The sequence below is a fragment of the Pogona vitticeps genome, chromosome 2 (assembly GCF_051106095.1).
Source record: "Pogona vitticeps strain Pit_001003342236 chromosome 2, PviZW2.1, whole genome shotgun sequence".
Lineage (NCBI taxonomy): Eukaryota > Metazoa > Chordata > Lepidosauria > Squamata > Agamidae > Pogona > Pogona vitticeps.
Window position 1 is genome coordinate 229868021 of NC_135784.1, and position 22925 is coordinate 229890945.

Consider the following 22925-nt stretch of genomic DNA (forward strand, 5'->3'; position numbering starts at 1 on the left):
GAATGCCCACCTTGCTCAAAGCTATGTACCAACTGATGCAACTAAGCAGCACTGTGCCATCCTGTGATTTTAAAACATATTTCCTGCTGTACCCCAAATGTCATTGACTAGAACACACATTACATTTTATTAACAGCTAGTTATTTTTTCATTTTCAAAACTCACCTGGGGCAGCCTTACAAGTTACATTATACTGCGGAGCAAACTTGTCACACTCTTAAGGTTTCTAAAATTATCTTCCTTTAATGACATTACAAAGCAGCATGTCCTGCTAAGAACTCCACAGGCTAGAGCGCCTATTGAGATCACTATAAGACTCCTGAGCATCCTGATGGACTGATTGTCCTTGTTTTGGTCCAACAAACAAATCAAAGCATACCTGTAGCTCATATTTTAGCAACTGTAGTTTGGCTTTGTGAAATGGCAGATATGCTTGTTTTTAAAAGCAGAGTTCTGTGAAGCAGGGTGTAATATTCACCAGCTTTAGTCCCAGGTCTAGTTCATCCTGCTTCTGTACTGGGAGCTGATCATGGTTAGTAATTAAAACCCTCTTTTGTGGTGAGAACAGCCACAATCTCCATCTTTAGGAAAAAAACAACAGATGAATTAATTGCAGGTCCAAATAGACATGCACGCAAAAAGTATTTGTAGGCCTTTGTATTTATAGTTAAAACTGTTAGGGAATGGCTTTGGTTCTTTGGATTTACTGAACAGTAAATGCAAATATGCTTCTGCATGATGTATGATGTTTAAGACAACCACCTTAAACATATCTGGAAAATGCATTAATTTCAATTGACATCCAGGTTTAGAACAGGTACAAAATTAATACTTTAAATCTCCCCATCAAACATCCTAACCCCTTTGACACTTGGAACTGCAATTCTAGCAGAAATTGCAGGAAACTGAAGTTTGTAGATTCTGCTGACAGCTGCACATGACCCAAATATCAGACTAGTTGGGAGCCTTTGTAAAATGAAACAGGGTGGCTTTGTGTTGTCTATTTGTATGAATAACTGGCAGTTATTTTTTCTTTGCCAGGAACTGGTTATACTTGATGCAAAAGATGGTGAGGGTACATTTTAAATTAACAAATTGTATTGAAACCCAGGTGATATTCACCAATAGAGTCCAAGGAATCATATAAAATGATGTGTCCTGTCCAAGAATGGTGTGGTAGGAGCATCAAAGTCAGAACTTTGAAAGTAACTTTTAAAAGTAATTCATTTTATGAAACCCTAAAAGTAACCCACTATCAGTGACATCAACAAAATATTACTTAAACGTGGTAACTTTTGTAAGAAAATGCCTAAAATGCTCCCTTCAAACAATAAGTAAACATTTTGCATTATATGAGGTTATTAAGAGTTTTGCAAATAAACCATTCTTCTGCTCTTAGTATCCCCAAGAGTAACATGATACAGTATAGACAACACCACTAAGACTTCCAAGCTCAGATAAAAGCATCTAAGACTATGGTGTAGTGAAGGCTCACTGCTATGCACATTATCTCCTCACTTTTTAACAGCTAAACACTTCAAGACTGGAAGGAACTCTATTATTTTTTCTCTCTGACACTTCCACAACGATTTTCTCCAAATTTGCCAATTCACTGTGCATTTAAGCAAAAACCATTCCTTTGATTTAATCTTCTTGCTGAGGATTTCTGCAAATGTCTTGAATTTGTATTCCCTCATTATGCTTACCTTCTTTCAAGGAAATTTCCTTGAGAAATCTTAAGAGGTATATAATCCACCCAAGTCTAACTGGAAATGACACTCATTGGGAGTTGCTTCCATGAATGTATGGTTTGTGTTGCAAATATCTGAGTAGTAAAGACAATGCCATTCACCAATGAAACGTGCAAAGGACATGGGAGGTCCCATGGAAGCAGGATAGCATTAAATGGCCAAGGTAACGTTAGCAATACAGTATTTGAATCTTGTTACTTGTTTATTTACTTCTTATGGCTCTCCCATTGTCCTCTACCCCTTACAAAATAGGTTTTTTTTTAAAAAAAATCTTGATTTCTTGGCCAGATATGTTCTTCAGCAAAGTATCATCATAGGGACAAACAAACTGCAGTTCTTATATTAATACTAGCAGTTAGTGTTTCAGGTCAATAGCATTTAACATATTAAGCTGGAATTCAAGGAGGCAGGTTCTAATGTTTCTAGATGTCAGGTACAGATACTGGTCAAAATCCAGTGCTTGGCTTCTGTATCTAGTGCCAGGGGAGTGAGGACTTTCCAACCGTCCTGCTCTCTTGCTTCTAGCTTGATGCAGGTTTTTAGTATAAATTGGGGGACTGCAGGCGTAAAGACACATTAGCTACTCTGGCAGGGGAGCAGGAATGCCTCAATATGTAGCTCCCTGATATCCAAAACATGTATCCTCTTCTACGTGATATTTCAGCTCAGTTCTCTGATCCACACCATGCTGTCTTTTAAACATGACATGCCTTCCTTATTATGTGAGTTCTGTTCTCACCAATGACAAATATTAGAACTATATATTACAGATTCAAATATAAGAATGAGTTGCACAAATTTATTTAAATCATCTTTCATTTTTTTGTTATTAAGCTATACTGGTGGAGGGACTAATAGGCCTACAAGGTACTCAAGGTATTAGTTTTTCATATAGGATTTTGAAGGAATGGAGGCATCTTGCCAATATCATTATTTATGCTTATATAACTCAATAAACGCTCTGATACTGTCCTTTATACTGACAATGGGCTGATTATCGGGCTGGGTCACACTTTCAATAGTTCTAATGAAAACAACAGGCTCCAATCTTCTGTTCCACTAGCAGCTGATTAACCAATTCTAGTGTGGTTGACCCCTTGCTGCAGGTTTCTGCTCCTACTCCAAACACACTGTGGAGTCTGGGGTTAAAATTTTCAATATAAAGTTCAAGAAGCTTTATTTAATACACACATGTACACAATATTATTCAAAGAAGCTGCTGTTCAAAATATGATTCTTTACATGGAAGAAGTTTCTGCGCGCAAGCACTCAATGTTATTGATACATAATCTCTACAGATTCAATTTAACCTTTCTGACAATTTTATCCTCATAGCTTAGGCATTGCTTCTATACAAAATATAAAATAGTCATGATTCCTCACATCTCACAATCAACACTACTCCTCTCAGTCTTCCAGCAATAAAGACTATCACTCGGAAGAAAGAGAACACAGCCTTTCCCTTTTAACTGTAGGTTCTAGGCCACAACGGTATGTGGACTCACTCCCCAACACTTATGGTTTATTTTTAGCCAATGCTTACATTATATTGCAGATATAGGCCAAAATCCCAGAAGTCTGGGAGAACTTGCACATGGCTTGAGTTTCAGTAGCTTTCTCCATAGCAGTTCCCATTGCCAAACTCAGTGAAAGGGTTATATGCGTAGTCCTACTTACCAGTTGAAATAGCAACAAAGGAACATGACCAAATGAACAGCAGAATCCTTCAAATCAACAATACCTTTCTGGTTCAGGGACATACTCAACTCAAGATGCTTCATGGTTAAGATGCACTCAGTGGATCTGGCTGTGCATTGGCAGGAAATGATAATACCACATTCATCTTTACAACACATCCCCACACCAAAGTATACTTATATGGAAGCACTGAGAACTGTGATACAGCAACGCACTGGGGATGGTAATTTTCCATACTGTACTTTTGGTACTGCACAGCTAATACACAGGGAAAACTGAATGAGTTCAGTTTATATTGACCTCATACTGGAACCAAGACCAGGTCAAAATCATTTTTGGCTACTGAACATGTCTTGGTTTGAAGATGGTCAACTGATTATTGGTTCTGAAACATCCAACAACCTACCAAAAATAGAATACTTCACAGCTCATACTCACAAGATGCAATTTAAAACAGTTTTAAGTTAATTTGGCACCCAGAATTTCCTTAAGTCAGCGAGAGGCAAAGCACAGCCCTTCAGATCTTGCTGTGCGGAAACTCCCAGCCTCCCAAGCTACCAGCTGCACTGACTAGGCCTGATGGTAGCTGTGGTCCAACAGCACTTGACAGGTGATATCTTGCCTATGCCTGCCATTTGAAGACACTATGAAAAAATTCTAAAGTATAGAGGTAACCAAGGAGTACTGATTTCTCTTCATCTCAGGCACGCATCAGTGACTGAGAATTCTCAGTTTTCTCTTTCAAAGGCATCCAACTTCTCAGGGGGCATGGCTCCTAAATATAAATGCTGCTTCTAATTCTGTTATTAGTTAACTGTGGTCACTAACACATCAAGATGGAAGTGTTGAAATAAACAGTAAAAGGCCTTTATCTTAAAGCAGGAAACAACAATTTCACCCCTGCAGAAGAGTTAAAAGGACATGATTTTATCTGAGGAGCCACCCAAATATGCAATGCTAATAGCAACCAGTGATTTATTGCTATTCATGATAAAATCAGATTTAAGCGCCTATTATGCAAACAATAGAACGCATTAGAATGATCACCAGCATTTAGAGTGAGACATGGGCATCTCTAACAAGATTAAAGCAGATTCCTCCAAGAATCAATCAACTGTAAACATTGCAATTGTGCAGATCCTTTTTTCATACTACAATCCTAAAATTAAAAAGGCAAAGTTTAGTAGTAGCAGAAAACATCCAGTTTCACATTCAGCAACACACAAGAATTCTCCTGTTCTAAAAAATGAAAAAACTTAGCAGCATATTTTCTAAACAAAAGACAAGAATGTTTCTGGATTATCCGCTCAAACAAACAAACAAAAAACTTCAAAATAAAGTGCAGCACCCATAAAAATAAGTCTGAAGAAAGCTGTTGTGTTCTTCTCTTTGTAATATGAGTGATTGATTCAGTCTCAGAAGCACTATACTGTATCCATCATTTTAGGTTCTTCCTCTTCTCTGTGTACCACTGAGTTTAAGCTGCAACCCTGAAGTAAATCTGCATTCTGCAACAAAGAACAGCACAATAAGCACAAAAGTCAATTTCCATCAAAGGAAAACAGCTGTTCTGCTCCAAGATGCAACAGGCTTCCACTCTCTTAACCACCCACAGGCCTGTGGACACTGCAACTTGCACCATTCACCCTATACTACTTACTACCAATCCTCATATATGAGTTGGCATCTCACATATTCCATCGAGTTTTCCTCTATGCAACTGTTACTAGCACCAGCAGCTTGTTTCATGTCAATCAAACCATTTAGTGCAGAAGTCAGATCATCGTCTCCATCATTTTAAGTAATGAAAATGAACCCAAGAAACTGATTCCAGGAAAGGCAGGGCATCATAGGATACAACACGCTGGTATGTTCCAGAGCCTGAAGAATTCCTCAACAGTTTAACTTGGTAGTAACAGCAATATTTTGATCAGCTATGCCAGCTACTTGAGATCTTGATACCAATGAAGCTGGTTAGGAGAAGAAATCAGTTCTATTCGTCATTATTAAAGAAGATACACTTATAATGGGTAGAGGAGAGCACACTATCCCACCACCTTTTCTGGATTCACTATTCCCCGACATATGAACTGCAGAGAAAGGAGAGCTCTTCAAGTGAGTCGGGGCACTGACTTTCCAGGGCCTGATTCACACAAAGAACACCCACAAACAGTGCAGTCTCTCCTCTTCAGTCTCATCGCCCTCCACATGTAGGAGGACTCTGAAACGGGAATCATAGAGAATGAGGCTGGAATGCTCCCTTCTATCCACTGTAAGTGTATATGTTTCAACAATGACTGAGTCCAAAGGGTGACTGCAAATTTACAGTTTCACGGAGTCACTCCACAGCCTAGAACATGGGGAGTAGCAGCCACAGCAATGTAGCGGTTAGAGCAAGGGAGGGGAATGTGTGGCCTTGTAGATGTTGCTGGTTCAGCTCCCATGATCCCATCCCACTGGCTATGCTGGCTAGAGCTGATGGAAGTTGCCACTTCACAACATCTAGTTTGGACTGCTGGACTTAGAGCAAGCTGGCTTAAGTTCAACTACCTGCTTAGCCACAAAGCTAACTAGATGACTTTGAGAAAGTCACACTATCTCACTTAAAATAACTTCCAGAGTTCTTATCAGGATGAGAGAGAGAGATCATACATGCTATCCGGAGCCAGAAATAATGGCATGCACACTATCTGCTGGGATCCATTACATGGAAATGAAAGCTGACCTATGTTAGGAAAGGTCCCAAGGCACAAACAGAACTGGAGGTGAGATATCTGAGTAGGCAAGTCTTATAAAACTCACTGATGTTCCATGTATTTTCAACAGTGTGTCTTCCACTTCATATCCCAAAACAGATAATTTCAAAGCACTGGCTGACAGCCTGCCTGTTCATGAATGTTCTGTGGCAAAAGACTGATGTTGTCATCAGCCACAGCAATTTTTTTGAAGATTAAACATTTCCCCTTCTATCCAAGGGCCTACAGGTTCTCAGTAAATCCTTCCATTGTTGAGAAGCCATAGGGAAAATGGGATGGAAAGAGGAAGTCTTTAATTACCAAAAATCACTGCTTCCAGTAGTGGTAATTTTTGGTAATTAAAGACTTCCTTGTCCTATCCTTGGGATGGTATTTCTTACTTACAGCTCATATCAGGCTGACCAGAAGCAACATTTCTTATATAGATTAACTGTGCTCATGAGCTATGAAAGAAGATCGTTTTGAACAAGCCAGCTTCTAAAATCCTTCAAGACCTACCACCATATCTGTGACCTGGTTCTGTAATCACCCACCCAACCAGTGGCACTATTTTATCTTTGTGCTAGTCTGACAGAAATTAGTTCAGGTGGGATGGTGAACTGTGTTTTGATGCTGGGTATGGAGGATTTCTTCTTCCAGTGACTAATTCAGTCTCTGTGCTAGGGAGAGAAGAAACAGAGGACTCCATCTCTCTGCTTGCTGGCCTGATGGAATTTCAAGTCATCTACTCATTCAAGACAAGACTGTGCTAGCCCAACCACTTTCTTCACAGCAGCAAAACTCAAAACAAGATGGGTTTTCCCTTAGCCAGGGAGGCCCCAAACTCTGTGTGTGCATGGTGCTTTTCCAGGCTTTTACTGCATTTAGTGGTGAGAAACAAATTACTCGTAAGATGAATCATGTTACAAAAAAGTTACAAAAACAAAAAACAACAAACACACCACTTTTCCTAGAAAGACATTTAAGTGTAAAGATGGCAGAAACTACCTTAAACTAGGTATAAATTCACTAGAAATACAGTTAAGCAGGTCTTACCTGTGGAAAAGATGCAAGTCCTCCTATAGAATTATCAGTGTGAAACAAGGGCTTCTGAACAGGCATTGCTTGAAATTTCTGTGATTGGGAACAAATCCTCACTCTTGTTTTGAATGCTTCCAGTTCGTTTTTAAATGCGTCCAAATAGCCTTCTTCCCCTGTCTGAGAAACAGACCAAAAAGCAATTACTGTACACAGCGCACTTGTTTCACTGGCCAGAAGCCAACTGCAGCTTTACATCAACTGTAAGAAATGGCACATGCTGTAACAGGAGATTGCTACTAACTAACAAGAGGCTTGTTGTTTTCTGGAACTGCACTGAAACAGGCTCCCAGGCATGGATCCAGCAATTCATGAATGAGAAGCAATTTGTTACCATGATTTAAACTACCCAAATTGCATAAATCTAAATCACCTGTTGTTTGTTTGTTTAACTTGTATGCCGCCCACTCTACCCAAAGGTCTCTGGGCGGCTTACAACAATTAAAATACAATAAAAAGATAAAACAATTAAAATACAATTAAAATAGATACTCTAGTAAAAGGAAATGATTTGAGCATGTTGAACGACTAGTTTTTTTTAAGTCAGAGTTTTTAAATATTTCTATCATTTGCAAGGTTCCACTGTACTGATTTTGAGTAGCAATGAATTTGTGCACATAGCTAAGGAAGCAAAGAAAATGTACATATATTGTACAATCAAATAACTTCAGAATAAACTCCTGGTAATTTTTGAATTTATTAAGTAAAATAAAGATATTAGCTGAAACCCAGTCGGCACAAATTTATACTGGGAAAGCTAGATGATGTCATCATCTGAAGATATCTTTAATTTAATTTTAAAAGCCCCATTCCCCTTTCAGGTAAATTAACACCAATGGGATTTCGGCCACTGGAAGGAACTCATGCAATTGCAACATGCAATCACAACAAATACTGTTGTTCTACTTGGTTGCTAGATGGCTTTATGCTTTAGCAAGGAGAGGAAGAATCAGTCAAAACCTTTGCAGGGGTGGTGGTGGATCAAATGTTTTTAATGGTTTATTTGGAAAGTAGCAAAATGCACAACTGACTGAAGAACAAGAAGAGCGAGAGGCCCACCTTTTTATGTCAATCAAACCCTTTACATAGAAAGCCACAAAAAAAGAATTATAAACAAATGGCACTACATAGCATTTGATGACAAATCTCTGCCTATGTTCCTCACTTAGCACCAACGCTACTGTTTATGTGCCAAACCAAAAAATATTAATTCTGACAAATACTTTAATATACTGTATTTCATGGATTTAAATGGGCACCTGTTCATTGGTTATGAAGCTTTTTTTCTTTTATGCTTTCTTTTTTGTTGGATTCTGGCCACTGTATATCTTCTGGGGAAAAATCTACAAGGTAAGATTCTACAGATAGGTAAGCCAAATTCTGCTTTAAAGGAAGTTTAATTATGTGATTTTCATAAATACATACATTTTATGAGATATTCATAGTTTCTCATACTGTGCATAGATCCTTCATTTTTATTTTATGGATTAGCACAAGTTTTTTTTAATAATTTCCCAAGTAATGATGGGGAAAAGCAGCACTGCAGAATAATGACACTTCAACTTCAGCCTATAAAATTTTTATTTAGTCTTCCCTGATGTTTTTGAAGTTTATGATGGCAATGATCAGTCATCAAGAGCTAAAACTGCCTTTGACAAACTGAAGCCCAAAAGATGAACTCTAAACTCTCAGCCAACACAAAAAAACTGATTTAAATTAAATCCACTTGGGCTGCTACCATAAAGTACAAAAGTTTTTCTTTCTTAAGACACATCATTAGGATGGCAATTTGAGTACAGTATAAATCTCTTACATTAAACGTCTCAAAACAAGGGTCCCATGCAACCATGAGATAGATCCACTTTGTCACCCTCGGTGTGATATTGACTATGATATTGTTATCCTAACAAAGTGTAAAAGACATGTAAGATGAGTTTCCATGACTGAGTGGAAACACAAACCGAGGTCTTCCAAGTCCCAATCCATCATTCTGTTCACTACACCAGACTGGCAACTTGTACAACTATGTATCCAATTTTTAAAAAACCAACTTTTTACCTTTCCTTCCTTGTTTCTGAACCCAAATGTCAACATTATATTTCATTTTCATAAAGCAATTTAAACAGTGTTGGTACAATTTATATTACAAAGGGCCCTCCGCCATGCCTTATCACTGGACATGGTACACTTAATGCGGATGTGGGAAAGGGCCGTCTCAGCTGTAGCATTCTGGATGTGAAATACCTTCCTCTTTGAGGTAATACATTGTCCCCATTTTGATGTCAAATTAAGGCCTGGCATTTATTAACTTAGTAAGAATGTGGTCTTCTTGGATCTACTAGATTGTGGGTTTTAGTTTATTAACTTGTTTTACATTACCTTATTTTAGTCTGCTTTCATTTATTGCACCCCACCCAAGACATTTTGCTACAAAGCAAGTAAAAAATAGGTACTTTTAAAAAAACTGGATCCCAAACAAATGGAAATCTCTTCAAAGTAGATATGTTTACGGCTATGGTATCATTATAGAATTAAGGATTCAAGTAAAGGATTACGGTAATAGCTTTCAATGAATTAAGTTTTTCAGAATTAAGTCAAGCATTGAAACTTGCTATTATAGCAGAATGTGAAGTTTTATAATAAACCTGCTTGATAAATACCAATATTCTTAGTTGTTCATTTGTATAGAGGCACTCTTTAAAGAGGGGAACATTCAGTAGCTATTTGCTGTAATGAATTTCATCACTTTAAAAGAGACTGAGCAGTTTGGAAGAAGTCCACTAGACAGTGCTCTCTCTCTCTCTCTAGATACAAAGTTCTTTAGTGGGAGGAAACAGATGGACAATGATAGACCCTCAGCACCCACATAGTCTGGAGTACTTCTTACGTATTTTCACATCCAGCTACCAAAGATTATTTTTTTCCTCCTAAGCTTTAAAATGGATTCCTCAAACAATATTGATTGATTGATTGCACTTATATGCCGCCCATCTAGACATTGTCTACTCTGGGCAGCTCACAACAGAGAAAATAAAAACAATTAATATATAATAACAATTTATCAACAATATACAATAACAATAACTCAAGATGGGATGAAAGAATAAATTATGTAGTGCCTGGAGGGAAGGCCTGTCTTAATAACCAGGTCTTAAGCTGGTTTTTAAAGATGCCCAGCGAGGGAGCCAAATGGATCTCGGAGGGGAGTTTGTTCCAAAGAGAAGGGGCCATTGCCGAGAAGGCCCGGTGTCTTGCCTTTTCTTTCTGGACCTCCCTTGCCATTAGGCCCCCTCAATTGCCCCTCCTGACTAGTTTGAGTGGTGCTGGTAGATCTGGGGAGAGGAGGCGCTCCACCAAGTATCGAGGTTCTAAACCGTTTAGGGCTTTGTATGTAATCATTAGGACTTTAAAATCGATGTGGAAGTGAACAGGCAACCAATGCAAGGCAGCCCTCTATCCTCACTCTCCATAACTCACTTTAGCTTTTTGGAAAAAAAGACGAAAACATCCCCGTGGATCCACATTGCAGCTCTTGGCCATTTCTATAATAAACTGCATCACCACTGCTTGATGAGCTACTTGTTCCATCAGAGCTCCTTTCTGAAAAGAAGGCAGTTATAACAAGTTAACATGCAACACATTTTTTCTTTCTCACCACAACAGATTAGCATCAAATAACGTGCCATTAACCTATGTTACACTGTAGCAAAACTGGATCTTACCCATGCCACACATAAGTCTTTTCCACAGTTGTTAGCTCTCAGCAGCTACCAGAGACAAAGCTATTTTCAGTGGGGGTTAATGTGAAATGATTTTCCCCTTTAGCCTCTTAATTATCTAGACAGCTGTCACTTAATCTGCTGGGACAGATGAGTTCTCACATGTGAACATCTTAGCTCATCGTCTAAAACAATTAGCTATACTAATCGCTTCAAATGATGAGTACATAGATCTGAGAAAGATGTATAAGCTACTCGGATACTCCTCTTCTGAAAATCCCTACAAGTAATGAAATAAATTCAAAAACATCTAAATTTGAAAATAATTAATAGAACTGGAAAAGAAAACCATAGTAAAGTGTGCTCAAAAGAGGACAAAGTGTGGGCAAACTGCAGCCACCATGGTGTAGCGTCAGTGTGAAAACTTTCTATGCTGATGCTTTTTAAAGAGGCCAATTCACAGCTAGCAAGAGGATATGAAGACTAGCTGTCAATTCAGAACAAAACATTGACCAGAATCCTGCTAATTCTTAATAAGTCATGCGTAACTTGCCATGGCTAGCTGTGACTAATTAATTACCAAGGTGCCAGTACTTGGCCATGTGCCTAACTGTACTCCAGCACCTCATCAATTAGATGCAGTTAGCCACAGCAGGTTGGGCAAACTTTATACAAACACCCAAAGAATTCTGGTCATTACCTTTTAAAAGGTATCTAAGTCTTGTTAAATATCAAATTGCAAATACAGTGGTGCCCCGCATAATGGGTGCCCCGTTTAACGACAAATCCGCATAGCGATGGCTTTTTTTGCGATCGCAAAAGTGATCGCATTGCAATGTTTTAAATGGTAAAACATCGCTTTGTGACGATCGGTAAGCTGTTTCGCTTACCGATTTTTGCATAGTGATGTTTTTTCTAACAGCTGATCGGCGGTTCCAAAATGGCCACCGGGTAAAAAAAATGGCCGCCCGCAGTGTTTTCGCACCCTTTCCTCGCTTACTGGGCAGCGAATATGGCGGCCGTATGGAGGATTTTTGCATAACTGAGTTTTTTGCCCATAGGAACGCATTAAACGCGTTTTAATGCATTCCTATGGGCCTTTTTGTTCCGCATAGCGACGAATCCGTATAGCGATGATTTTTCCGGAACGGATTATCGTCGCTATGCGGGGCACTACTGTATGATATATAACACACAGATTTGGGATTTAGGCTTTTAAATTTAATTTATAAGCCTAAATCTGAAATCAGTATAAGTAGGCTTATGCTACAGACAGAAATTTGTTACTTCAGGTTCTTCAAAATCAGATCTTCTTGTTGCCCTCTGCTGATTCTGTGATGGTTCAGCCAAGCAGAAAAGATGATATCATTATAGTGTCCTATAGTGCCATCTGACAACTGAAGAACATCTGAGTTTTGGTATAGACTGGGAACTTTGTGTTTATGTGCTCCATTAGGAAGTCAAGACGTCTAGAACCAGATGAAGCAAAAAAGTAGGAAAAATCTAGAAATCTCTACTAGCAACAAAATGAGGTAAAGAAGAAGAAACTTCTGCTCCCTTTTAAATGAGGATAACTTCTAAATTATACCTGCTCAGCTTCTAGATGAAAACACCATAAGAGGAGATATTTAGCGGTTTCTTCACAGACAAGATATGGGTGTTCAGAGAGGAATCTCTGACTGTCCAACCATCTATTCAACATGCCTGGAAAAATAATGACATTAAACCAAAACAGTTCTTTTGCAAAGAAATGTTCTGTAACACTTTGGGCCCTAAGATGAATACAGTAAGACCCCCATATCTGCAGGGAATTGGTTCCATGATCTACTGTGGATGGCTGAAAACATGGATATGGGGAATCCTATATACAAAAGGACAAAGGCCGTAAGAGGATGCCCTTGTATGTTGCATATGGGGATGTGGCAAACTATGGATAAGTAAAACAACAGATACCAATCCCACAGTTATGGGGGTCCTACTGTATGAAATCATCACAGCATGCAAGTAAGGTATGTTGCTGTAATCATCCTGAAGTATACTCTGGCTGAAATCCTCTTGAAAAGTGACCAAGGAGATTTGCTGCTAATTAAAGGTGATTTTCAGGCGCACACAACTTGTACACAATTCAACAAACTTGTATACAGTATGAAATCCCCATACACTGCTGTCATCACCACTGCATATTTAGAACTGCCAACAAGACTTCAGCCTATGAATTTAACAGAGATTGTTTTCCATATTTCTCATCACTTAAGGTTAATGCTAGGAAGGGAGCATGAATATGGAATTTATGCTAAATGTGACACTTTCTAAAATGGGACTTCACATAGTTGATATGATACTGTTACATGGTATAATACATAAAGATTCAGGAGAAAAAAGTGAACTTACCAAAATGCCTAATTTTCTGCTCATGCTTTTGCATGAATGACTTAGATGCATCATCTTCAGTTTCTGTCATCTCCTTTTGATTAATGAAACTCTGGCAAACAGAATAACACTGCTGACTGAGTATTTAGGAAATCATAAATAGTTTAGTAAGAAGACATGATTATTGCACAGCTACCTTTTTTGAAACTCACTGTGGTGTTCAAAAGCAAAGCAAAGCGTGCTGCTTATATACCGCCCCATAGCGCTTCAAGCACTCTCTGGGCGGTTTACAATTTAATTATGCAGGCTACACATTGCCCCCCCAGCGAGCTGGGTACTCATTTTACCGACCTCAGAAGGATAGAAGGCTGAGTCAACCTTGAGCCGGCTACCTGGGATTTGAACCCCAGGTCATGAGCAGTTTTAGCTGCAGTACAGCAGTTTAACCACTGCGCCACGAGGTTCACCCTTATTATGCTGAATATTATGCTGAGTTAGTTTGGGAATCTGAGGAGTGATTAGTCTGAGGAGTGAATAGTAACCTGTAAGATAATATAGAAGATTGTTATTGATGCTTGATGAACCTGAAGAAGATACTTATGAATTATTATAGAAACATCTATAATCAGTAAACCTGTTTTATTCAAAAGACAGTGATGAATTGACCTTCATCTTTCCTAAGTACGTTGATTTAGTGATCAACTGGTGGCAGCGTGTGAAAAGGTGGGTTTTTTTGCCTTCATGCCTTGATTCTTCCTCAAAAAGAATCTCTGTAGCACAGCATAAATTGAGTAACCTATATTACTTGGATCTAGGCTATCTAAAGGATTTGTATGTCCCCATCAGAGGCTTCTTGATTTTAAGATCTTTGGGGAGCATGTGGAGACTTGTAGATGGGCGTTCTGAATCTGTGCAAGTCTTTCACACTGTTCTTCTGGTGGCAGACAAACACATTTCTCCTCTGGCAGACCTTTGACAACTGAATGGACTGTGGTAAAAGGACCTTTTACAGAGTGATAACACACTTTCACTCTCTCCAATGTATTTTAAATGTTTTCAATTGCTTTAAGCTAATTAAATGTGTTTACATAAATTTTAAAATTACAACTTACTACTGATTTTAGTTGCATTTACTGTTTTTAAAACATGCTGTAAAATGTCTTGGGACTCTACATCACAGCGGAAAAGCAGAACAGACACAAAATGAATAAGTAAATCATGCTTTAGCAGCTTACAAGCAATTTTTCAAATAATTCATCCTAAGAACAAAACAATGCTAGAGAAATGGGTTTGGAGAAAACAGATGGTAATTGTTCCAAGTTCAGATTCCAGGGCAATATCAGTAAAATTTGCTTCATACACATAAGGAGAAAATGGAAGAACTTATCAAAGCAACTCAAAATTTGATTTTTTGAACCTGAGATTTTAGAAAGAACTGACAATCACTTGGCTAATTTATTAGAGTCCAGTTTTTCTGGTTGTCCTTCCCACCTTTTACCAGATTCCATCTTTTTTAAATACTGTATTATGGTGATTTTTTTTGGAACACTGGCTTGGCCAGTGTGGAATGAAAAAGTGATACTGAATCTCCCTTATCAGCAGCTTGCCCCTTATCTTTTTATGAGAAATTGTAATCTGCTCACTGAACTAAGTTGTCCATCATTGCTGTTCAGAACTACCCACACCAGGAATAGACTAAATATTGACAATTCAGTAATACCAAAGTCATAAGGACTGAACAGATGAAACTAATAAGGGGCATGAGGGAAGCTATTAATTCTAGGACAATTTAAATGAGAGTAGGAATTCTGTTGAATGACACTTCATTCTGAGTGCGCATGTAATTGAATCTTGCCCAAAGGATGGATAGATCCAAATTTGTAAAAATGTTAGTGCCATAGATGTGGTATATTTTAGTTCCACTTCTATCCAACAGTGTCAAAGCTATGCATACTAAAGTGCCCAAGTATGAAAGCAAACCTAAATTTAACTATTCTAGGTTGCAGTCCTATACCCATCGACTTTGGAGTGAGGATCTTTGAACCCAATGGAGCTTATTTCTGAATAGTTGTATGCAGGATGGCATTGTTAGTGTACTGATCCAAGAGTCAGACTACTAAACTAAATGGGAGCAGCAAAGCACTCTGGCTTAATTGCTTTTAGATCAAAGCCCTGTTTCTGAATTTGCAAAGCGTGCTGCTTATATACTGCCCCATAGTGCTTCAAGAACTCTCTGGGCGGTTTACAAGTTAATTATGCAGGCTACATATTGCCCCCCCCCCCCCGCGAGCTGGGTATTCATTTTACTGACCTCGGAAGGATGGAAGGCTGAGTCAACCTTGAGCCGGCTACCTGGGATTTAACCCCAGGTCGTGAGCACAGTTTTGGCTGCAGTACAGCGGTTTAACCACTGCGCCACGAGGCTCTTTCGAGCCAAGCCGGTGTACCAAAAAAAATCTGCACTTTGAAATCTGAACACGGACACTATTCCTATGAAGTAGCAAAAGACAAATTTGGGCAGATATTAATCCTGTCAGAAACACTGGCAGAAGCCAGAATTTGGACAGGTGCTATATAAATGCTCTAAATTTATTATGTGACACCAGTGCCTCTTATGGAAGGGTGGTTTTGGTTTTATGCAAGCCAGCTTGTTCCATACCTTATTAAATACCTCCTTGCTGCAAACATCAGTGTTCCACAGATCCTGTCTTTCTTTTTGCCTTAATGCCTCTTCTTTGCGGCGCCACTCTTCCTCCCTCCACCGCAATTCGGCAACTTCAGCCTGTGCTTTGGCATGTTCCTGATCCAGGGATTCAGAATTGTGTAGTGCTAAGCTGCCAAGTTTCTGCTGGGCTTCTGCTAAATTCCATTTGCATTCCACAGAATTCTTTACAAATTCCTTTTGTTGCTGACATGCCAGTTCAATCCCATCATTATAAATCTGCATGTTAAAGGGAGGAAAGCTTTACATTTCTTGAGAGTAAGACAGGCAGGGCTTGCAATAAAACTTGCAGACAAATGAGCTCATTTCTGAGACAGACATGCCCCAAGGACTATACAGAAAATTATCTAAAATGAGGGGTTTGCAGCTTAAAAAGCTAAGAATTAAAAGAAGAAGGATACACTACTTCTGAGGGTATCATTTCTATGGCCAGATCCAACTAGATATTTGCAGAGAACATCACAATGATAATTACTGTAATAAGTATTTTCAATAACTTAAGGCTAGGCAAAGGTAAAGGTTCCCCTTGACAATTTTTGTTCAGTCGTCTTCGACTCTAGGGGGCGGTGCTCATCCCCGTTTCCAAGCCATAGAGCCAGCGTTTTGTCCGAAGACAATCTTCCGTGGTCACATGGCCAGTGCAACTTAGACACAGAACGCTGTTACCTTCCCACCGAGGTGGTCCCTATTAATCTACTCGCATTTGCATGCTTTCGAACCGCTAGGTTGGCGGAAGCTGGGACAAGTGACGGGTGCTCACTCTGTCACGTGGATTCAATCTTACGACTGCTTGGTCTTCTGACCCTACAGCACAGGCTTCTGCGGTTTAGCCCCCAGCGTCACCACGCCTCTTAACTTAAGGCTACCACTCATATAAAACTAAGGTTGCACTGAGATTTGTGTTGCATTTTTGTTCTTATGCTTTTACAATGATATATTCTATCTTACCATTTGGGGTCATTCAAGAGTGCTCTTAGCCAGTCACTGCACTAAAGCTTTTGAAGTTAAAGTAAAAGAAAGAGGAAAATAGGGATTTATTTGAGCCTTTTAAAGTGCTTTGATAGGGTGTGATTGGATAGGCAAACACACTTAACATGCTGCAGCACAAAGGGCTCATAATCATGTTAATTTAAAACATATGGCACTCCTAAATTTCATATTACAATGATTTCTATAATAAAATATCAGCATCATCCATACACAGAGACTGCTTATAAATACAACACCGCTAAAAAATAAGTAAAGGAATTAAAGTTAACAATAACTATGGTTCCCTTTAGTGATCCTGTCCTACCAATAGTGTGATCCCATACACATATACAAAAAAGTAAAAACCTCTTGAGTGCAATAAAACGTTCTCCTGGATTAACTATGCACAGGATTGTTGTCTAAAGCTACAATCCTATCAAACACATTTGTTTAAACATGTCCAAACGTGACCTGGAAACAGTTTGGCAGAATAAATTTTCACAGTAACACATCTGGAACCACATCACGTGGACCACAGAGGTGGCAAATTGGTACATGTGATCGGTCACATGCCATATTGCAGCAACACAGAACTGATAGGAAACAGGGAAGGCTGTCCACCGAAGATGATCTCTGTCACACCTCATTGTACAAATCTCATTCCTCAGGGCCCCTCATCCCTCTTGGCGCATTTAGGGGCGAGGGTGAACCAGCTGCAGAAACCTCAGCTTGGCTTCAACACATTTCATCCCATATTTCCACAAAACAGTCCCTTGGCAGACCTTTTTGGGCAACTTCAAACCTCACCCAATACTAAAAAATAAAGAGGACATTTTTAGGAGTTCTCTCATTAACTCTGATGCACCAAATGACGCCCACGCCCAGTTCAGAAGGCCAAACCCTATCTTCAAGAACAACACGAGGGAAGGGCAAGGGGAGCGCCCTGCCATCTCTTCCGAGCCCGAGAAGCTGTGTTCGAGTCCCGAGGCCGCCCCTCTGCTTGGCTACTGCCGACTGAGGGATAAAGAAGGGGAACCCTCCCTCCGCCTCCTCTGGCACCTGGAACGGGAGGTTCGGCTCCCCGCATTTGTGCGCACCCCACCCCACCCCTCCCCGCGGCAGGCCGTACGTGAGGGAGCAACGGCGCGATCGACGGTATACCTGCGCGTTTGGCTGTGGCATCTCCTCCTCCCGCGCGGGGCAGAGATCACGGGAGGGCAGCGGCGGCGGCGGCCGCCACAACGCCATCCCCTCTCGCGTCGCCCAAAAGGAGAAACCAAATAATCGGACCCCCTTCACCGGACTTCCGCTGCCACCCGGGGCTGTTACGGACCCCGACCGGAAACAGAGTCCCCAGCTACTTCCGGCAATAACAGCAGCAGCAACAAGGCGGCGTCCCTCCGTTAGGCGTTCCCCACGCTGGCTCTGTCACGTGAGAACAAGGAAGCCTCAGTGGTTGCTAGGAGACGGGGAGGGCTTGGCTTGTGAAGCGCGTGCTGGCCTGCGGGGGGGGCGCGTGGCGCCGACTCTTCTTCTTTGGAAAGCTGGGCTCCTTCGCGAAGCCTGAGCGATACCCGGGCCGGGGGAGGGGGGAAGAAGAGAAGCAGCGGGGAGGGTTTTGTGGACCCTTGAGAGAAAGGGACGCCTTCCCTGCGCCATCCTCGGCATGTCGGGCATCTCTGCAGGACACAGAGAAGGGAAAGGATGCCATCAGGGCTCCATCCTGTAGGATCCTGGGATTTGCAGTTTGGAAATTCCCTGTTGTAGTTCGAGGACGAGCACTAACTAGCGCGCTCTACCGGCCGAGCCTGCCTTTTATCATCATAACTACATCTCCTACGACTCCGTGGGATGGAGCCGGGGCAATAAAAGTACAATTGTATTTGCGAAGGCTTTCGCGGCCGGGATCTAATGGTTGTTGCGGGTTTTCCGGGCTCTTTGGCCGTGTTCTGAAGGTTGTTCTTCCTAACGTTTCGCCAGTCTCTGTGGCCATGGGCATCTTCAGAGGACAGCACTCTGTTCTCTCTGAGTCCTGTCCTCTGAAGATACCCATGGCCACAGAGACTGGTGAAACGTTAGGAAGAACAACCTTCAGAACACGGCCAAAGAGCCCGGAAAAACCCACAACAACCAAAAGTAAAATTAATGGAGCAAAGAAAAGTAGGAAAGGGGGAAAACACGTAATACGGGGAAGCTTTAATAAAGTCTAAGATTTATTTGAGAGTGAGTTTCCGTGGATCAAGACTGCCTTTTTTTTTTTTTTTTTTTTACACAGACGCAGTTGTGTATGAAATGGATTTGGAAAGACAAATGAAATAAATCTGTTAAGTCTTCGAAGCAGGACAATATTCTGCTTTCCCTCTCACCCTCTTTAATTCCCCCAACAGGCAGAAATGCAGTTATTTACTAAACCCCGCAGATGAATGGAGCTCACCGGCAGAGTGGGGTGGCCTCCCTGCGAACAGGACGCTGGGCGGGGGAAGGAGGTTCGGGGCCCGCAGGGCAATCTTAACGCTCTTCACGAGATTCCCTTTTTTGAGGATAAAACGAATCGTCCAAGCTCGGGGCTTCAGGAGGAAGCGGCTGCGTTTGGGAGTCACCAGATTCTCGGGAGGAGGGGATTCGCTTCCCTTTCTTACATGGGGCGATACCGGGCTGGGAACCGTTCGGACCAGAAACTAAGTTTCGATGGGCGACGGCCTTTCTCCAGGCGCACGACCAGCAAGGGGACCTCTCTTCCCCCCAACTCCGCCCCCCCGCTTTTGTGCCGAATCCTCTCCCCCCCCCACCCCCACGAAAGCCTCTTCAGAAGAGAGGCTGGCACGCAAGGCTAGGCCAGAGTCAGAGGCGCCTCTCGGGCGGGGGGGGGGGTGTCAGTTCATTCCTGCTCGAACTTTCACGGACTCAAACCCACGGGAGTATCGACCGTTCTTGCCGCAGCAAAAGCTAAGAGTCCTTTCTCGGAAACAGGCCGACACGTGTCAATAGAGAGTGCTTCTGAAAAGGGAGGCGCGCGACGGGCGCCACAGATCTCCGCGTGCCTCGCCTCGGAGGTAGCCCCTCCCTCTTCCTCGGGTGGAACGTTAGAACGTTGGCGTCTCCATGGCGATACGACGCTTTCCTCCTCCTCCCGCCCCCCGCCATTCGCGCGCCAGCCAGCAGGTGCGGCGGCAGAGCGAGCGAGCGAGCGATCCCCTCTTCCTCGTACTCCCGACACCCCCCCCACCCCAAGACTAGACCGAGGGTGCGATGCCGTTGAAGGTAGTGGTGGAACTGCAGATCCACGCGGTGAGAGGGGCGGGAGTGCTCTCCCGCGCGTGTTTATACGGTCGTGTGCGTGGCCAACCGGGGAGAGAGAGAGAGAGATTGTGTGCGTGTGTGTGTGTGTGTGTGAGAGAGAGAGATTGGCGGCATTCTGCACGTTCCCAGAGACCTCGCTATTGTTATCATTGCTGTTGAATCTTTCCCAAATTTTCCCTTTTCGAATGAAAAGTCAGAAAGATAGATTTTTGATGACAAAACGTTGTTTACAAGAATGGGCAGCAGCAAGGACTATTTTTAAGACAAGAGTTTATTTTTCTTAATTGCCCAGGACTCTCTGGGTGAAGAAGAAGAGGAAGAATGCACGTTCGTTTCTTGTATTTATTTCTTGCCCTCAAGTCACCTCCAACTCATGGCGACCCTATGAATGAACAATTTCCAAAAACTCCTGTCATCAACAGCCCTGCTCCATTCTTCTAAACTCTAGCTTTTGACTTCCTTTATGGAATCAATCCATCTGATATTTGGCATTCCTCTTTTCCTTCAACTGTTCCTAGCATTATTGTCCTTTACAGGAAATCTTGCCTTCTTATGATGTGCCCAAAGTATCAAAACCTCAGTTTAATCATTTTTTTGCTTCCAGAGATAGTTCAAACTTGATTTGCTCTAGGGCCCACTATTCATCTTTCTGGCAACCTAGGATATCAGCAAAGCTCTTCTCCAGCACTATATTTCAAAATAATTTTTTTCTTGTCAGACTTCTTCACTGCCTAGACTTCTCACTTGTACATAGTGATCAGGAATACAACAGTGTTGAGTACCTTGGCCTTGGTCTCCAGTGACACATACGTGATGATTTTTCTAGTTTCTTCATTGCTGCTAATCCAAGTCTCAGCCACCTTCTGATTTCCTGGCAGCAGTATCTACTTGGATTGACTGAACCATTTAAGATTTTCAATTTCTTTACTGTCAACATTAAAATTGTGTCGTTCTTCAGTACTGTATTGTATAGATTTTTGTTATCTTAACATTCAACTGCCCTCCTGCTTTGGCAGGAAAGACCAACAGCTGTCACTTTCTGTAACAATTGTTTCAAGTCATTGCTACTTTCTGCCAGTAAGATGGTGTCATTTATATACAGTATCTTAAATGATTGATTTTTTTTTCTACCAGTTTTCACTCCTCCTTCATCTGGATTTCCGTATTATACATTCTGCATGGAGACTGAACAGATAAGGGGATAAAATGCACTCTTGTTTGGTACCTTTGCTTACAGGAAACCATTCTGTCTCTCCATCTCCTGTCCTAATGGTAGTTTCTTGTCCACAATAGAAGTTACGCATCAGGACAATCAAGTGCTGAGGCCCATCCATTTCTTTCAGAGTGACCCATAGTTTTTCAAAAGCTTTGCTGTAGTATATAAAGCACAGAAATATGTTTTTCTGAAAGGTGTAGATGTGCTTCAGTACCCAGCAGATATTTGTAATATTTGCAATATGATCTTGAATGTTTCTTGGTGTTGCAAAAGCCTCTATTGCAACACCTTGAACATCACTTTGTTTGCCAGGGAAATTAGAACAATGGTCCTATCATTACTGCATTCTTTGGCATCTCTTTTAGCAACTGGAATGTATATTGAATATTGCCAACCTGTGGGCCATTACAGGTACTTCGTTTTCCATATTTGTTGGCATTTTCTTGTTGGAATTTTGACAGATTCATTCTCTGTGGCTTGAAATAGTTTTTATCAGTATCCTATCTACTCTTGGTGATTTATTTTTTCCTTGTGGTTTCAGAGGAGGTCTGTATACTGTTTTTATCTTCACTTTATTTTCTCCTGGTCAGAAAGTGTGCTTCCTTGTTGGTCTTTCAACATTCCTACTCTAGGCTGAAATTTCCCTTTGATTTCTTGGAACTTCTGGAAGAGATCTTGTTTTTCCCCCTTTTATTGTTCTTTTCTATTTCTTTGCATCAGCCATTTTAATAGTTCACTTTGTCTCCATGTGTCAATCCATTACTCTTGAAGAAGATGGATGCAACTTCGTCTGGTGTCTCAGCTGTGAATATTCTGCCTTGGGTGGCTCTGCTAGGAGTTCAGGCTTGTCATGGAGTCTAGCTTCCTGACGGCATTGTTCTTGGGTCCTCTGACACACACAAACCCCCTCACTATGTTAAGCTGTGCATCCAACAAGGGGGACTGCACAGCAGCACCAGAAAGCTGACATCTTGCCTGGCCTGAGAGCCAGTCTTCATGACACGTGGCTGTTTTGCTCCTTCTAGTGTTTTAAAAGAAGCCCACTATTGTTACTCTTTCCAGTGCTAGAAAAGTAATGCTCTTTACAAAATGTAACTTGTAACAAATATTTATACTAAATATATTAAACACATTATTATATTATTTGTCTGTTGTCAGTCTGAGCTCTACCCACGTGTTGGCTCTTTCTTTACCTTCACCTGCCTTTTGTGGCATAAATGGACAAAGTAAATGTTTGGGAGATTTTCAGATCCACAAATGGTTGTGGTTGTCCCATCTCTTATTATGTCTATTCCTCCTTTTGTAATTTGACAGAATCGTGTGAAATAGCTACCCCCCCCAGCCCAC

At 41.1% G+C, this 22925-nt stretch overlaps 2 protein-coding genes across 4 annotated transcripts in view; one reads left to right on the forward strand and one right to left on the reverse strand.

Annotated features, from left to right (window-relative positions):
• Window positions 1–2896: 2896 nt before the first annotated feature.
• Window positions 2897–18424, reverse strand: CDC37L1 (cell division cycle 37 like 1, HSP90 cochaperone). Its single transcript, XM_072992150.2, has 7 exons — window positions 18224–18424; window positions 16031–16312; window positions 13393–13483; window positions 12590–12705; window positions 10760–10882; window positions 7241–7402; window positions 2897–4957 (listed from the first exon to the last, which is right to left on the reverse strand). Exons 1-7 carry the CDS (start codon window positions 18308–18310, stop codon window positions 4874–4876), a joined length of 945 nt encoding a protein of 314 aa, XP_072848251.2. The 5' UTR covers window positions 18311–18424; the 3' UTR covers window positions 2897–4873.
• A 1786-nt stretch (window positions 18425–20210) lies between these two features.
• The window catches only part of SPATA6L (spermatogenesis associated 6 like), a 55060-nt gene continuing 52345 nt past the window's right edge, over window positions 20211–22925 (forward strand). For 2 of the 3 annotated variants that reach the window (XM_072992148.2, XM_072992149.2), the window contains exon 1: window positions 20269–20350. In XM_072992148.2, coding sequence (XP_072848249.2) covers window positions 20312–20350 — 39 coding nt within the window. In that variant the 5' untranslated portion in view covers window positions 20269–20311. Of the gene's footprint in view, window positions 20351–22925 lie in introns of all 3 variants that reach the window. The other variant, XM_078385045.1, reaches the window with a different exon arrangement.